This window comes from Delphinapterus leucas, chromosome 7 (assembly GCF_059928025.1).
Source record: "Delphinapterus leucas isolate spDelLeu-1000000601 "Yukka" chromosome 7, BTC_Dleu_Yukka2, whole genome shotgun sequence".
In the NCBI taxonomy this organism is placed as follows: Eukaryota; Metazoa; Chordata; class Mammalia; order Artiodactyla; family Monodontidae; genus Delphinapterus; species Delphinapterus leucas.
In genome coordinates, this window is record NC_143135.1 from 11472546 (window position 1) to 11490451 (window position 17906).

The 17906-nt window shown below is 40.8% G+C and overlaps 2 protein-coding genes across 2 annotated transcripts; both read right to left on the minus strand.

Moving 5' to 3' along the window:
- Positions 1-5170: 5170 nt before the first annotated feature.
- On the minus strand, positions 5171-6468 carry LOC111184058 (olfactory receptor 9Q2-like; the record flags this gene model as incomplete). Its single annotated transcript, XM_030764396.2, is given in 3 exon segments — positions 5171-6012; positions 6014-6132; positions 6331-6468. Coding segments are annotated over 3 exon segments (1026 nt in total), but the record flags the coding sequence as incomplete, so codon positions are not given.
- A 5311-nt stretch (positions 6469-11779) lies between these two features.
- On the minus strand, positions 11780-12821 carry LOC111184121 (olfactory receptor 9Q1-like). The gene is made up of 2 exons (XM_089915849.1): positions 12533-12821; positions 11780-12363 (listed from the first exon to the last, which is right to left on the minus strand). The coding sequence occupies exons 1-2, from the start codon at positions 12819-12821 to the stop codon at positions 11864-11866; spliced, it is 789 nt and encodes a 262-aa protein (XP_089771975.1). The 3' UTR covers positions 11780-11863.
- Positions 12822-17906: the final 5085 nt, after the last annotated feature.

Below are 17906 nucleotides of genomic sequence, written 5' to 3' on the forward strand. Positions count from 1 at the left end.
AAAAACTCAAACTCATAGAAATAGAAATTTGTGGTTGCCAGAGACAAGGGACGGAGGGTGGGGGAACTGGGAGTGGGGGATGAAGGGTGGGTGAACTGGGTGGAGGTCGTCAGAAGGCACAGACCTCCAGTTGTAAGATAAATAAGTTCTAGGGATGTAATGTACATGATGACCATTGTTAACAACGCTGTCTTGTATATTTGAATGTTGCTAAAAGAGTAAATCTTAAAAGTTCTCATCACAAGGAAAAAGTTCTCACAGTTCTCACCTATGTGAGGTGATGTTAACTAATTGTAGTAATCATTTCACAATATACACATATATCAAATCACTATTTTGCACACTTTAAACTTATGTCATATGTCAATTACATCTCAATAAAACTGGAAAAATTAAATAAATAAAAATAACAAAGATATATAAAATAAAATAATATGCCACAGGCTCAGAAAGCAGTGCCCAAGGAGAACTGATGGTAGCAAATTTGGAATAAAAAACAAAGAAACATTGTATTAAAGTTTCTAGCCAGTGCAGTGAGGCAAGAAAATGAAATAAAGTCACTCAAATTAGAAAGGAAAAAATAAAGCTATTTTTATTTATATGATTTTCTAAGTAGAAAATTCAATGGAATCTACAAAAAAGCTACTAGAACTAATAAGTAAGAGTAGCAAGGTTGCCAGCTCGATATAAAAAAGGTAATTGTATTTCTATACACAAGCAAGGAGCAGTTGGAAACTGAAATTTAAAAATCAATACCATTACTATTGCATCAAAAATAATGGAATATTTAAGAATAAATCTGACAAAAGATTTGAAAAATCTATACCCTGAAAACTACAAGACACAGAAATTAACGAAGACCAAAATAAAAGGAGAGATACATCAACCTCATGGATCAGAAGAATCAATATTGGTATTACGTAAGTTGTTCCCAAATTGACCAATCAGATTCCATGCAATCCCAATCAAAATTACAATAGACATTTTTGTATAAATTGACAAATTGGTTTTAAAAATCGTATGGAAATTCAGAGGGCCTAAAGTAGTTAAAATGATTATGAAAATGGATGAAGCTGAAGGACTAACCCTACCTGATTTCTGACTTATTAGTATTCAAGATAGTGTGGTATTGGAGTAAAAATAGACAAATACATCATTGGAACAGAAGAGACAGGCCCACCCGTAAACGGAAAATAGATTTTCAACAGAGGTGAGAGACAACTCGGTGGAGAAAAGATAGTCTTTTCAACAAATGGTGCTGGAACACCTGGATGTCCATATGCAAAAGTGTTTACTTTGACCCATACCTTTTTCATATACAAAACTCAACTCAAAATGGACCCTACACATAAATTTTAAAAAGCTATAAACTTCTAGAAGACAGGAGAAATTCTTTGTGACCATGGAGACAAAGATTTCTTAAATATGATACCAAAAGCACAGTCATAAATGGCAAAATTGATAAATGGGATATCATCAAAATTAAAAGTGTTTACTCTCTGAAGGACACTGTTAAGAATAACAACACTAACATGTAGAAAATGGGGGGAAATATTTGCAAATCACATATCTGATAAAGGACTTGTATCCAGAAATATAAAGAGCTCTCAAATGTTAATCATAAGAAAAGGAAAAGTGCACTTAAATATGGGCAAAAGGTTTGAAAACATATTTCACCAAAGAAGATTTACTAATGGCTATTGACCACATTAAAAAAATTAAACATCAACGTCATTTCTCATCAGAGAAATGCAAACTAATACCACAATGAGGTATCACTACATCCTCATTAGAAGGTTAGCATTATAAAGAATGGCCATACCAAGTGTTGGCAAGGATGTGGAGGATGTAGAAGTGTTAAGTGATACAACCACTTTGGAAAACAGTTTGGATATTTCATGAAAAGTTAATCATACACACCTTATGATCCAACCGTTCTACACTTAGTTACCTAAGAGAATTGAAAGTATGTATTCATACAAAGACTTTCCATGAATGTTCATAGCAACTTTATTTAAAAGAGCCAAAAACTAGAAACAACCAAAATGTATATCAATTGGTGAATGAATGATCAAACTATAGTATATCCATACAACGGAAGAGTACTCAGCAATAATAAGGAATAAGCTATTGCTATCCACAACAACATTAGTGAACCTCAAAATAATCATGCTAAGTGAAAGAAGTTACACATAATTCCATTTATATGGAATTTACATAAAATTCTAACACATTCTAACTAATGTATAGTGAAAAAAGCAGATAAGTGGTTGCCTGGGTTTATGAAGGTGTGGGTGGTGGGAAGGGGCACATAGGAGAAAGTACGATGGGGTAAAAGAAACTTTGGGGAGTGATCATATGTTCATTATCTTCATTGTGGTGATGGTTTCCTGGGTGTATTCACATACCAAAACTTATCAAATTGTACATTTTAACTCTGTGCAGTTTATTGCATGTCAATTGCACCTCAATGAAGCTGTTTTTTAAAAGTTTTAGCATATCAGGAGGCATTTCGGGCACATCCCTTGAGTAATACCTTATGAAACAGACAGATGAATAGTTAGATGCAGACAATAGATAGATAGGTGATAGATAGATAGATAGATAGATAATTGATAGATGATGATGGTGATGTTAGACGATAGATAGACAAGTAGAACAAAATAATAAATTATATTTTAAAATGCTATTAAATGGTAGGAAATAACAATGATCAGTGTTTGGAAAGGAATCTTGAATTCTTAGGCAATCCCTGAAGATTGAAAAAGAAGTCATGAAGACAAGTTTGGTGACTGCTTGGAGACCCCATACCGAAGAACAACTTATCAGAGGAAGCTTTGACTCCAGAGGTGCTCAGAAGGGCTTCAGAGAGCAATAGTTGACTTGAGCCAATCCTGCTCTTTCTGAGGGAGCTGCAAATTCCTCCAGATCCTCCTCATTGCCCTACAAGAGGGCAAAGGTGAGTTCCATGAACTTCACATCTATGTCAGGCCATAAGACGCATCCGTGCCAGCCCAGACCTACCAAACATGGAGACGAAGAATGCAACTGAAATTCAGACACCTCTGAAGCAAATTGCAGCTGAGTACTGGGGCCTGGGAGAAAGAGAGGGAAAAATACAGAAGAGTGGATATCGTTTAAGAGTACATACTTAGGAGACTTGAGATCAGATCCTCCCTGCTCTGCCACTTTCCTGATAGATAACTTGGGCAAGTTACTTAACCTCTTTGGGTCTTACTTCTTCCTTTTGCTAAATGAGGTCAATAATAATTACTTTCTATTAAACTTGTCCGGAGGACTAAAATAAATGATTCGTGCGAAGCTTTTAGCATAGTTCTAGCATTAGTTTAAGTGTGCATTTAAGTGTACACTAGTTTAAGTTACACTTAAAAACTATTGGTGAGCTCTTTACTTCTGGAGGAATCTGGATCCAGTTCGATTCTTGGCCCAAGAGAGACTGCTCCAGACAGTTCTGACATGAAGCTGTCCACTGATCAGCTGGGGTCCCTCTACCCATTGGTGCACATGGGCTGTGGAACCTGGGACAATCACCTTAATAACACTATTTATGAATTAATGTTTATGTCTATAGAGCTTCACCCAGCGCCTGCCCATCCTCCACGTGCCCCAAGTTGTTGTGAGAACAAATGAAATACACAGAAAATCTGGCCCAGAGTAAATGCTCAGTAGTTGAGGAAGCAGGCTGATAGGCCCTAACTAATCTGGAGCGATAATAAGCTAAGAAGTGACCGACTGGGCACTTTAGTGCCAAATCCTGAGCTCTTTCTACAATACAAGTGTCTCTTAGCACCTACTACAGAAGCTGATGTGTCAGGGAACATTGCATGGCGGCTAATATTTGAAAAATGGCCTCCAAGATACACTCTGTGGAGTTGCTTCTCCCCACTCTGCAGTTTTTAAGTGATTTGTGCAAAAACACGAACAAAGGCTGATGTGTGAATCTTGGCCGCCAGTGCAATTTTTCCCAACATCTTTTCCTAAACATGTCTATACAACTCTTTTCTAAAATTTGTGTTGTATGTCCTTAAAATGAAAGTTCCTAGAGTTCAGAGCTGCTATCTATTTAACCTATGCACTTCATTTTCTCATACACAACGACACGCACACACACACACGTTGACACATGCTGCCACATTACACAGCGCTAGCACATTGGGGCTATAAAATAAATGTTGTTGACTTCCTTCTACCTCTACAGATTGGACTTTTATCCTTTCTTTACTAGGTAAAAGGAAAAAGAACAGTGCAATAAGAATAAATTCCAGATTGAGTGATTATATAGGGTGGGCAGTAGATCATAGCTGGAGACTGTGTGCATGGTAATGTAAAGCTCAGGCTTGGCTGGGGTGGGAGCCCCACTGTAGCATTTGCTTGATGACCTTGGCACAATTAACTCGAAGTCTCAGATGCCTTATCTACCTGTAAGTCAGGAATAATAACAAAACGCCTCACAGTGTTGTGGTGAGAATTAAATGAGGTAATTCCTGGAGCAAACATTACAATTCCTGGAAGGTGATAACTGCCTAATAAATCTTAGTTGCTATCTATCATCATCGTCATCACTAATTATTATTATTCAGAACCCACAGAAACAAGAAGAAGAGAAAAAAATGAAAACATAAACGACGGGATTCAGAAAATCCCTTTGGATCAAAACAGTAGGTGCGTTGGTAGATAGCTTTTTGATTTGTTTCACTCATCAACTGTGCCAGGCAATGCCTTACATTCCACAGATGCTAGTGAATAAGACCGACATGGTCCCTGCCCATTCATGCACTGAATCCTCAAAAATATAGTCCTATAAATTACGTGAACTCACTTGGCAGATAAGAAAACTGAGGACTGAAGAAGCTGGAGCTTAAAGGTCGACACTGGAACCTAAGATTCATTCATTCATTCAACAAATATTTCTTGAGAGCCTTCTGCATGTTAGGTGCTTTGCTAAGCACTGGGTGTACAGAAATGAATCTCACAGATAAAAGTGCTTCTTTTCATGTAGTTTACTTTCTAGCTGTGAGGACTAGATAATATCAAATATGTAAAACATAGTATATCAGATCATGACAAGTATTACATGATATAGTAAATCAGAAAGTGGAGGTGGGAAGTTTAGGTGCAATATTAATAAGGTTTTCTGGGAAAGTCTTCCCAAGTAGGTGACATTTGAGGAAAGACAGAAAGGATGGAGAAACTAAGGGATGACATATTCGATGAGGGTCCATCTAGGGCCTTCCAGAAGCCTTTGATCGGCTCAGGGCTTTCACAACAGACTCCTTGACCTCCTTATTCCTCAGGCTGTAGATGACAGGGTTCAATATTGGGGTCACCACTGTGTAGAGCACGGACACCACTTGGTCTGCCTCCGAGGACTGGCCTGAATTATCTCGCAGGCACATAAAGATGAGGGTCCCAAAGAAGAGAGCAAGAGCAGTGAGGTGGGAGGCGCAGGTAGAGAAGGTCTTGGCCTGGCCCCAGGCAGAGCAGACCTGCATGATGGCCACGATGACAAACAGGTAGGAAACCAAGATGACCAATATACAAGCAGGCATGACAAAAACGGCAGACACAATAATCCCCACCTCCTGGGTGTAGCTTTCCCCACAAGCGAGTTTTAACAGAGCGGGTAGGTCACAGAAAATAAAGTTGATCTCACTGTTTCCACAAAAGAAGAGAGCGAAGGCAGTGACCGTTCAAATAAAGGCGCTGGAAAAACCAGCAACATAAGCCCCAGCTGCCAAACCCAAGCGGGCCTTCTCGGTCGTGATGGTGACATAAAGCAGCGGTCGGCACACGGCCACGTAGCGGTCACAGGCCATGATCGCCAAGAGGTAGCAGTCAATGGAAGAAAAGAAGGTGAAGAGGAAGAACTGGGCGGCACAGCGCGCTTTGGAGATGACTCTGCCGCGTTCCAGCAGCACTGCCAGCATCTGGGGGACGATGGCGGAGGACTAGCCGATGTCCACGAAGGAAAGGTGGCTGAGGAAGAAGTATGGGGGTGTGGAGACGGCGATCTTTGCGGGTCAGGAAGATCGTTCCCGAGTTCCCCAGCAGAGTGAGTATATAGAAAGACAGAAAGAGAGGAGAACAGTGCAAAAAAAGAACAGTGCAATAACAATAAATTCCAGATTGAGTGATTATATAGGGTGGGCAGTAGATCATAGCTGGAGACTGTGTGCGTGGTAATGAAAAGCTCAGGCTTGGCTGGGGTGGGAGCCCCACTGTAGCATTTGCTTGATGACCTTGGCACAATTAACTCGAAGTCTCAGATGACTCATCTACCTATAAGTCAGGAATAATAACAAAACATCCCTCGGGATGTTCAGCGAACACAGTAAGGAAGAACTCTGTCACTACGGTGTAATTCCTCCCAGCCTTCCATTCAGCAGTTGACCTGTGAAAGCTGAGACGAAAGCGCCCGATAACCAGATCCCTGAAGACAAGTTCAATTCATTTTATATTTTTAACCAATAATTTCATTATGACAATTTAATAAGGATACTTAACTTGTTTACCATGGAAACCGAACACAATTTCTCCCACAATTTAGTCAGGGTACCCTTAGGCAAAACTGTATCTAGTCTCCCTCAATATCTTGTTTTTCCCTACTCTCCCCTTGTTCTTATTTTGTGGTATTCATCCTCCTCAGGAACTTAAAGCTCTTAGGTTTTCTGTTCTTTTGTTTTCTCTTATTTATTTATTTAGAAACCGACACAACACCGTAAAGCAACTATACTCCAATAAAAATTTTAAAACAAAATAGAAAACAAAAGATCGAGTCATTTTAAAATAAAAGACTTTAAACTGAGTGTCTGATAGGTAGGCATTCGACTTCAACAAACTTCGCAGCCTAATGTGGAAATGGACGAATATAGGGCTCAATACAATATAAGATAAAAAGTGATGAATGCTTCCATTATACTAAGAATGGAGAGCAAGTGATTCTCTAACTTATGTCAGCTCTTGTATTTGCAACTCTGTCCCCAATTAGCTGTTTGATCTTGCACAAGGCACTTAACCTCTCTGAACCTCAATTTCCTCTTCTGCCAAAAGGGGATCATAATATCTGTCCTGCTTAAAAGATAAGGTTAATGCATAGATTAAAACAGATGCAAAAGTGCACTGGAAAGCTAAAAGTACTCTACGTATATATGGTGACTATTTAAAATTTTGAATGAACATTTTAAGGAAGGGTAATTTATATTCTATGAACCAAAAAAGCACAAACCAAAAAAAAAAAAAATCCATTAGGAATCAGCAACGGGCTCTGCTTACAGGAATATTTCTATTTTCAGTCTAACAACATGCATATTTAACAAATAGCTGTTATCCTAGTTCGAGTTGGCTGGCTTATGAAGGGTTTTCTGTTTGGTTTTTGTTAAGTACTCGCATTAACCTTGGAATCAAAAGAGCGAACATAAGCTCCTTTTAGCACCTCACAAAGCTCCATAAGCATTGTTTGGTTGTTCTCATAGTCCTTAATAAAAGCAGCAGTTTGATAATAAACAGCCCCCAAATCTGAAAGCGGAAGTATTTCCGCAGTCTGGTGTTGTCTAAGCACTGTTGGAGGAATCTGGGTTAATGGAGTTGAAGGTTCTTAACAGAGTTCTAGAAAAGAGCTGTAAAGGAGGGCTTTGGTCATATTTGATTACCTGATACACCAGCAGCCAGGCCAATACTAAGCTGACCCATTAGAAATAATAACAAAGAAGAGAAATTAGATTTGGAAGCATTAGCGGGACACGAACCATCCTCACCTGAATTCCACTTCACTAGTGTCTTCTTCCCTTGTTTAGTGTTTCCTCTGCCTGTGGCCTGCCGATCCAGAGGAGACCTAGGCCGTAGCTCACTCACAGTAGATGTGTGACCCTGGGCAAGTCACTTTTCTTCTCTGAACTTCAATTACATTGTCTTTGCTCCCTTTAAATAAACAACAATGCAGCGTGAGTCCACAATCATAGCAACTTGGTTGATAGGGGGTTGCTTCCAGAACCACTATGTCTTATTCTCACTTCATGGAGTTCCTCTCACCCTTGACAGAACAATACATCCCTGATGTTAGAATTGCCCAGGACTTTTTGCAGACTCAGCCCAAGAGAGCAGGGCTTGTGGACCAGCCTCTCTCCCTGAGTTTCTGATCCTGCACTAGACCTTCCTGGTGGTGCTTTTTGTATTCTCTGTCCCAGCATCATGCCATAATTGGTTCCTGAGTTAAGTCTCCAGGGAAAGACAATTTATCTTCCTAACAAGGTGTCTAATATCTTTGAAGATTTCTCTTTAATTTCAAACTCTCAAAGCCCCATCCTACATCCTGCCACCAGGGTCTGATGAGGCTGGTTCCTAGTCTTGCCTCATTCCTATTTTGTACCAAAAGGAATATATTCCTTGGAAGATTTCCTAAGTTCTTTCTATAGGGTAAAAAGTATATCGAGTCTCATATGCAATGTTGGGGCTTCGTGGCCACAGTACCTAGAGGCTTTTCAATTAGCCCTTCCTTCTTAAATAAAAGTCTTTAACTGTCTGCTTAGAATTTAATCAGAAAGAGGCATTAAACTGTCTCCTTAGACCTGACAACCCAGTCTCTCAGTAGTCCCTGTCAATTCGTTGTGTTGTCCCCATCTTCTGGCAGATTCCAAGAGAGCAAATAACTCTGCAGTATACTACTCTTATTCAAACAGACCCTATATTGTCTTTTTCAATCAGGAGGAAACTTTTGCACTAATCCCAAGCTTTCTAACTACTAGCTTAATTTTTCCCACCACATTTTTCCCGTAACACAATTGACACAGGAACTATTTATTAACCATCCCCCTTTTAGAGGATCTATACATTTTCAGCTGGGGTTTTAATAACCAGACCAACCATCATTAAAGGGATCAAACATTTCTTATGAAAATTATAATATGTATGTTAAAGCATCCTGTCTTCTAGAATAAATATCATGTCTTCGAAGGTCTAAATGTTTTACTTTATTATAAGTGATCTTAAACTTAATATTCTTTGGCTGCCTTCACCCTGATTTTCCATGTTTCGCTTATCTGCTTCTTCTGATTTAAAATCCTGTTACTGGAATTCCAGGTGTGACACATCATTTTTGGCTGGCTGAGTTTGGAATCATCCTCTGTTTGTAAGATACTGTCACCACCTTTATACCCTCCCATGATGGTTTATATCATTCATACTCCTGGGATCTTGTTTTTCTGGTAATCCAAGGGACAGGTAGAAAAGGAGTTTGAGTTCTAAGATAGCGATCAGAGGAAAAACAGAAAATGACGAGTAGGTGGGGCCTGTTCCCTCCCAGTACCTTGGATTTGAATGAGGTACCTACAGTCAGAGAAGTGAAGAGCAAGACCCAGTGGACTCCTGGGAAGCTTTGGATGCAGGCTGAGCTGTTGCAGAGCCCAGGGACCCAGTGCAGACTAGGAATCCCTCCTGCCCACTCCTGCATGGAACACAGCAATGCTCTGCCTCCCCAAGGTCAAAAGCTTTAAGAACATAAAGAGTTGACGTCTATGATACAGATTCTGCAAATACCATTATGGGCAGAGGAAATGGTATAAATCACTAAGTGGATTCTGAGGCAAAGGATGTGATAAATGGAACATGTGGGGAAGAAGAAAGAACAGGGCATATTTCCAGTGGTGACAGCAATTGACAGACATATTATTGTGAGCACGTAGAGATTCACGTGAGGCATCCCTGGAAACGACTACAGGAGTTTGAAGAATACTCTGAGCAGGGTCAGCTTTATTAACTGGACCATCAAACTACTACCTTAATTTAATCATTAAAAATAAACATAACCTGCATTTCTCTAATAATTAGTGATATTGTGCATCTTTTCATGTGCCCGTTAGCCATCTGTATATCTTCTTTGAAAAAATGCCTATTCAGATTTTTTGCCCATTTTTTGATTGGGTTGATTTTTTGACATGGAGTTATATGAGCTTTGTATATTTTGGATATTAACCCCTTATCCATAATATCATTTGCAACTATTTTCTCCCATTCTATAGGTTGTCTTTTCATTTTTGTCAATGGTTTCCTTTGCTGTGCAAAAGTTTTAAGTTTAATTAGGTCCCATTTGTTTATATTTCTTTTTTTTCTTTTGCCTTAGGAGACTGATCCAAGAAAATACTTCTGTGCTTTATGTCAAAGAGTGTTCTGCCTATGTTCTCTTCTTGGAGTTTTATGGTTTCTGTTCTTACACTTAGGTCTTTAAATCATTTTGAGTTTACTTCAACAATGAGCTATCACCTCACATCTGTCAGAATGGCTTTCATTAAAAAGTCTACAAATAACAAATGTTAGAGAGGATGTGGAGAAAAGGGAACCCTTGTACACAGTTGGTGCAGCCATTATGGAAAACAATATGGAGGTTCCTCAAAAAACTAAAAATACAGCCAACATATGATCCAGCAATTCCACTCCTGGGTATACGTATCCAGAAAAAATGGAAACTCTCAGAAAGAAGCATGCACCCCAGTGTTCATAGCAGCACTGTTTATAATAGCCAAGACATGGAAGCAACCCAAGTGCCCATAAAAAGATAGTTGGATTAAGAAGATATTCATATATATATATATATATATATATATATATAGGCACATAATTGTATATAATGGAATATTACTTAGCCATAAAAAAGAAATACTGCCATTTGCAGCAACATGGATGGACCTATTATGCTTAGTGAAATAAGTCAGACGGAGAAAGACAAATAGACTGTGATATCACTTATATGTGGAATCTAAAAAAAAATACAAATGAATGTATATGCAAAACAGAAGCAGACTCACAGACACAGAAAACAAACCTATGTTTACCAAAGGGGGAGGGACAAATTAGGAGTATGGGATTAACATATTCAAACTACTATGTATATAGCTCAGGGAGATCAGTTCGGTGCTTTGTGACCAACTAGAGGGGTGGGATAGGGAGGGTGGGAGGGAGACACAAGAGGGAGGAGATATGGGGATATATGTATATGTATAGCTGATTCACTCTGTTATAAAGCAGAAATTAACACACCATTGTAAAGTAATTATACTCCAATAAAGATGTTAAAAAACAAACAAACAAGAAAACGAAAAAACTACTATGTATAAGACAGTAAGCACCAAGGATATACTGTATAGTACAGGGAATTACAGCCATTAATCTTGTAATAAACTATACTGGAGTATAATCTACAAAAATACTGAATCACTATGCTGTACACCTGACACTAACACAATATTGCAAATCAACTATAGTTCAATTTTAAAACATTTGAAAAAAATAAACATAATCTAAATATTGAATCCTAATTGATGACATCATTCTACATTATATAGTGTAGAAGAGTACTAATACTGATGTCTGCAACTTACTTTGAAATGCGTCAAAAAATAAGGTGGATTTGTGGATGAACTGATGGATGTATAAATGAATAGATTGATTATAAATATGTGATAAAACAAAAACATCTAAGTATTGGGTATAGGGAGTTCATTATGCATTATTTTCAACATTTCTGTACGATGGAAATCTTTCATAGAAAATTTGCAAAAAAAAAATGTAGTCTTGTAGTAAGGCGTGCCACATCTGAATTACACAGGATTAACTTCAGATTCTTTTGTCACTTGTCCTGAGAGCTAGAAATCTCACTCCAATGTCTTCTCAGGCTGCCTCTTTCTTTCCTTGCTTTCTGTCCCTGGAACTAAAAGTTCTGGTTCTTTTTTAATGCCTTATGCCATGACGTATTCATCTAAACATTGAGCGTGCTATAAATAATGAGTTCCCAGAATGCTGGCACTGCAGAGATGATTCTCAGGAATTTCCAAGGTTGAACAAGGTTGGATGGCTAAGACAACCTGGCTCTGTTGAGAATTTTCCTCAGAGCCTCCTTCACTTCCTTGCTCCTCAGGCTGTAGATGAGAGGGTTCAACATGGAGATCACTGTTATGTAAAACACAGACACCACCCAGTCCTCCTCCGAGGACTGGCCAGAGTTATGTCTCAGATACATGAAGATGAGGGTCCCAAAGAAGAGTGACACTGCAGTGAGGTGAGAGGCACACGTCCAGAAAGTCTTGGCCCGGCCTGCTGCAGAGGGAATCCTCATAACGGCCAAGGTGATGAGCAGGTAGGACACCAAAATCACCACCATGCAGGCAGGGATGACAAAAATGGCAAACACAATAATTACCACTTCCTGAGTGTAGCTGCCCCCACAGGTTATCTTTAAGAGAGGAGGGAGGTCACATAAAATGAAGTCAATCTCATTGGTTCCACAAAAGGAGAGCGTGAAAGCTGAGACCTTCCACACCAAGGCCCTGAAGACACCAGCAACGTAACCCCCCCCTCAACACACACACACACACACACACACAACCCAAACGGGCCTTCCTCCTCATGACAGTGACATAAAGCAGGGGTCAGCACACGGCCACATAGCGGTCATAGGCCATGAGGGCCAGGAGGTAGCAGTCAATGGAGCCAAAGAAAGTGAAGAGAAAGAACTGGACAGCACAGGGTGTGTAGGATAAAGTGGTCCTGTGCTCCAGCAGCACAGCCATCGTCAGAGGCACAGTGACAAACGAGTAGCAGATGCCCATGAACGAGAGGTGACTCAGAAGGAAGTACGTGGGGCTGTGGAGTCGGAGACCCACGCGGATCAGGATAATCATGCCCAAGTTCCCCAAAGGGGTGATGAGATAGATAAATAGAAACAGGAGGAAGAGAGGTAGTGCCCATTCAGGAGAGTCAATGAATGCCATGAGGAGGAATTTGGTCACCAAGGTGAGGTTCTTCTCCGCCATGAAGCCAGAGGCACCTGAGAAGGCTAGGATGAGAAGCAAGTTAGGGAACTATAAATAGGAATTAACTGTATTTCTAGGTTACATGTATTGAACAAGTGCTATGGACAAAATATGCCAGGGTCTACGTGGGGCTTCAGAGATGCCTGGTCTTAACTCCTACTTCTAAGGGAGTTCTGTGACATGTCAAGAAAGCTGATGTGGGTAAACATTTTCAGAATAGGAGTGCTTTTTCTCCCACTTTTTATGGCTATCTAGCTGTGTGAGCCCCTGCAGTCAGATAACCACAGAACCAAAGTTTCATTATCGCTCCAATAGGGGCTGATACATGGGGTCCTCTCTACCATGGAAATATCCACCTCAGGACTCTGTCCCTTTTTCTCTATGACCATACCTCTTCCCTTATTTCAAACCCTCTTCATCTCTTGCCTGGATCAAAACAAGAGCCATATAGCTAACAGCTCCCGCCACCCTCAGACTTGCTTCTTGCCAACTTTTTTTTTTTTAACATTTTATTTTTGTTGTTGTTGTTTATATGTGCTTTTTATTGTGAGTTTTTAAATTTTTATTTATTTTTTTATACAGCAGGTTCTTATTAGTTACCTATTTTATACATATTAGGATATATACGTCAATCCCAATCTCCCAATTCATCCCACCACCAACCCCGCCCCCCCCCGACCCGCTTTGCCCCTTGGTGTCCATACGTTTGTTCTCCTCACTGTGACCAGAGAGATATTTCTAAGACTTTCTCATCCCTGTTAAAAATCCAGTCATGGCACCCCATCAAGGATAGGATATTCTTTAGACTCCTCGGCGTGTTGGGGAAAGCCCTCCAGGGGGTCTCCCCCACTTACTTCCTCGTGTCCCTTTCTTACGCCTCACTGCTTGCACCTCCAGCCACGCTTCTCTCCAGCCACCTGAATTGTTTACAGCTTTTCTAATGCCCCACATTCATTCACATCTCTGTGCTTTCCACAGGCCACCCCTTCTGCTGAAACACCTTGTCTTTCCCATCCTCAGGGTCCTGCCCAACTCCTATACCACCTTCAGACCTCAGCTCAGATCCTACATCCCACAAGAAGTCTCCCTTGAGTCTGTCTTCCCTGGTCAGGGTATGTGCCTCTGGAGCTCAGCACATTGTAAAGCCTCAATATGTTTTGGGGGAATAAAGTTATCAAATGAGATATAAAGCATATTGCAAAGAGAAAGGTATTGTGCAAATCTTCAAGGGATTATGTTTGTTTTGTTTTGTTTTGTTTTTTTGCGGTATGCAGGCCGCTCACAGTTGTGGCCTCTCTCGTTGCGGAACACAGGCTCCAGACGCGCAGGCTCAGCGGCCATGGCTCACGGGCCCAGCCGCTCCGTGGCATGTGGGATCTTCCCGGTCCAGGGCACGAACCCATGTCCCCTGCATCGGCAGGCGTACTCTCAACCACTGCGCCACCAGGGAAGCCCCGGATTATGTTTATTTTTATGAAAATATTTAAAAACAGAAGCTGTCTGAAGTCTTAAAAACCCAATAAAATTGATGAATATTCACAGAGATCATAAGCCATCCTTGGACTTACCCTACAATTCTCAACGTAACAGTGCACTTACTTGACAGAAAGCTGTTGTCTTAATTAGATCCTCTTAGTTTACCAAAAATCCATTTTAAAAGAACAGATATTTTCTTTAATAACAGAGAACATATATACAGACACTATTCTAATGATTTATATATTAAGTCATTTAATCCCCACATTCACCTTTTGAGGTAGGAACTTTTTTTCCCTCCATTTCACAGATGAGGCAACTGAGACAGACTTTAAGTAACTCAGTCTTGTGTCCAAGATTGCACAGCTAGTAAATGGTGGAGCTGCCATGAAGAACAAGACTGTACACAGAAGCACTATTTACCTTAAAACCGGATTTTACATACATCACACGTCTATTCCAATAGTCTAAGAGGACCCAGAAAATGCCTGCCTTTAAGTAGACGCATGAATACCAGCACTGCGGTCTATTCATATCCGAAGGCAGATGGGGACTCTTGTGCTAATGGATAGAAAGTCCTTTGGCAGAGTTGCGGTGCAGGGGGGTAGAGAAGATATTTGATCATCTTTAAAGCATTAGACTTTGACAGCTAGGCCAGTGTTGCACTGACATGTTGGAGAAAATGATAAATAAAAGACATTGGATCTGGTGACCTGAACTGAGCATGAACCAAGAAGACCAGGACAGATTTCTCACCTGAATTCCACGTTACCTTTACCTGGCCAGTCCTCTTCGCCCTTTGTCCACTATTTTTCCCTTGTCTCTAAAAACTCGTTTCTTTTCCACTGCTTGGAGAAGTATCCTAAGGGTCTGGGGAGAGACCACTGGGCTGGGTAGCAGGAGGTCTGGGTGGATATTGTCCTCCCAAATCTGCTCAGTTACGACACTGAGCAAGTTACTTAATCTCTCCAGGCATTGGTGTCCTTCTCCCTCCCCCTACAATCTACACACACACACACATTAGTGAATCAACTTGGGGACAGTAATGTCACAGCTGCCTGAATGCCAGTCCCTGCATATATCACCCTCAAGTCCCTTGCCAGTTCTGGTCAGTCAAACACTTTCTTCTCTCTCTTCCCTTAATCTTTCTGTTTCCATGACTTGCTAAACCTGGTTAACATGCATTCCTCACTCTGGTTTTTGTTCAGTTCCAGGCTAGGAGAGCAGAGATTGGAGAAAAGCCTCGCCGTATGGGCTCCCGACTCCAATGCAAATCCCTTTTGGCGAAGATACCAATAGTCTCTGAAAGTCTGAAGTCCCCAATCAATGGCTGATGTGGTCTCTAAGGAAAGGCAACTGTTACTTGGATTCTTAACAAGACTCCTGGTCTCAGTCCCAGCCCCCAAAGCCTTTCAACACACCCACTAAGTGGGGTCTAAAAAGCCTAAATCCCAGTTCTACACAGGCCCTCGATGAGTGAGATGTCTCTGGCTTTAACTTCTCTGTCAGAACAATGTCAGAAACTGTGCCTTCCTCAGTGTGGCCACATCCTGGAAGGAATAAGGGTGCTTTGTGAACGCAAGGCTTTGATCACATTGCTCAGAAGGACACAATGGAGACTCTACACAGAGACCTCAACAAGACACATCATGTCTTCTAAGTTTGCCCTCTCTGGAAGTCAGGTGTTTCACTGTCTCCTCTCCCCACCCCCACCCTCCCCCCACCTTTAAAAGCAAATGAAATCACAGGGAAAACAAAAGCCTGAGATGCTGCTCAGAGGAGAAACTGGCATATCCTTTTTGTTGGCATGGCCTTTGCCATCTCTCTGCATCTTTAACACAGCAGTATTTCTTTAGCCCCAAATTCAGAAGCATTTTGTTAAGCCATTGAATTTCAAGATGGCTCAATTCAGAAAAGGAAATAAGGAAGATGGGGAAGAACAGAATAATTGTTTTCTTGGACAATTATGCAAACCAAGAGAAAATGAGACCATATCGGTCACTGATTCATCACGGTGCTAAGCATTCTAAATGAAGAGCAGCAGACACAAAACGAAACAAATCCCTGTAAAAGAGAAAACACAATGCCAGTCTACAAGGACTATGCAAACTGGCAGGTTACATAATAATTCATCCTACAGATAACAGGTACTAAGCTCATAAGTGAGGTGTAGTCCAGGTGCCATGGGGAGTCAGAGTAAGGCAAGATTACTTATAGATGGGGTAGATCAGGGAAGGCTTCCCAGCGGACATGGACTTTGGCAGGCAGTTTGGATGGAAGTGAGGGGTGGGAGAATGATGGGCAAAGCTCTTCAGGAAGGGGGAGCAGCGTGAGCAAATTCACAGGGACAGGAAAGCCCAGGGACTACTCCTGGGGCAACGAGTGGGGCTTTGGCCACAGTACAGGATGGTATTAGGCAAGTCCAGGACTAGGGTGAGGTGAGTGAGGCACTCACCTCGGATTCAAAAGTTAAGGTGGCACCAAAACCTTTAGTAAACAAAGGTAAATAATCATATAATATTATCAAAAATAAAAATCAATGCAAAAATCTCTATGATGAATAAAATATCAAAATTTTCAGAACCATTTTTTTTTTTTAGATTCCATATATATGTGTTAGCATACAGTATTTGTTTTTCTCTTTCTGACTTACCTAGGGGCAGGACAAGAATAAAGACGCAGGCGTAGAGAATGGACTTGAGGACACAGGGAGGGCGAAGGGTAAGCTGGGATGAACTGAGAGAGTGGCATGGACATATATACACTACCAAGTGTAAAATAGAGAGCTAGTGGGAAGCAGCCGCAGGGAGATCAGCTCAGTGCTTTGTGTCCACCTAGAGGGGTGGGATAGGGAGGGTGGGAGGGAGACGCAAGAGGGAGGGGATATGGGGATATATGTATAGCTGATTCACTTTGTTATACAGCAGAAACTAACACATCATTGTAAAGCAATTATACCCCAATAAAGATGTTAAAAAAAATAATAATAATAAAATAAAACAAATTGAATGAAAATACAGGTACAGAATAAAAATAAATATATATCAAAATTTTAAATAAAGAGCACCAGCATTACTGATTTTCCTTTTGCCTCAGTCGCCGTTGCAGTACAGCATAGCGCTGGTACGCTACACTTGAAAAGGAGGGTGAAACCAACAGCTTCCAGGGCACAGGCTTAACAAGTGCCTTTTAATGGACATTCCGTTTCTTTCCTCTCTACCCTCCAGTTAGGAAAAGAAAATGTAGGAAAGTCAACCTAATAAGATCTAATACTCGCAGAGTAGCTTTAACTATTTCCAAGTACTGTCTTCATTTTCACGAGGCCCCTGTGGGATTGAGAGAGATAACAAATTCCTCCTCTGTACTGATGACGAAACACGGCAAACAAAGGCCCAAGGTCATGTAGTTACCTGGTGAATGGACTAGAAATTGTGTTGGTCCTGGTTGCTAATGGGCTCTGCCTAGGCCACAGGCCCTACAGCCCAAGAGGACATATTTTTATGACCACACATACATCCACATCCACGCCCAGAGCTCACTGGACGAGGGCGAGGTGAGTCCTCTGGGCTCTGCTGTATTAACAAATTACCTTAAAACCACAGTGACTTA

What these genes read in the sequence shown, in the direction of transcription:
- LOC111184121 (XM_089915849.1), bottom strand. Translation starts at nt 12,821, where the DNA reads ATGGCGGAGAAGAACCTCACCTTGGTGACCAAATTCCTCCTCATGGCA. An exon ending in CACTTTATCCTACACACCCT is followed by an intron (nt 12,364 to 12,532) that starts GTGCTGTCCAGT and finishes GTGTGTGTTGAG; the next exon opens with GGGGGGGTTACGTTGCTGGT.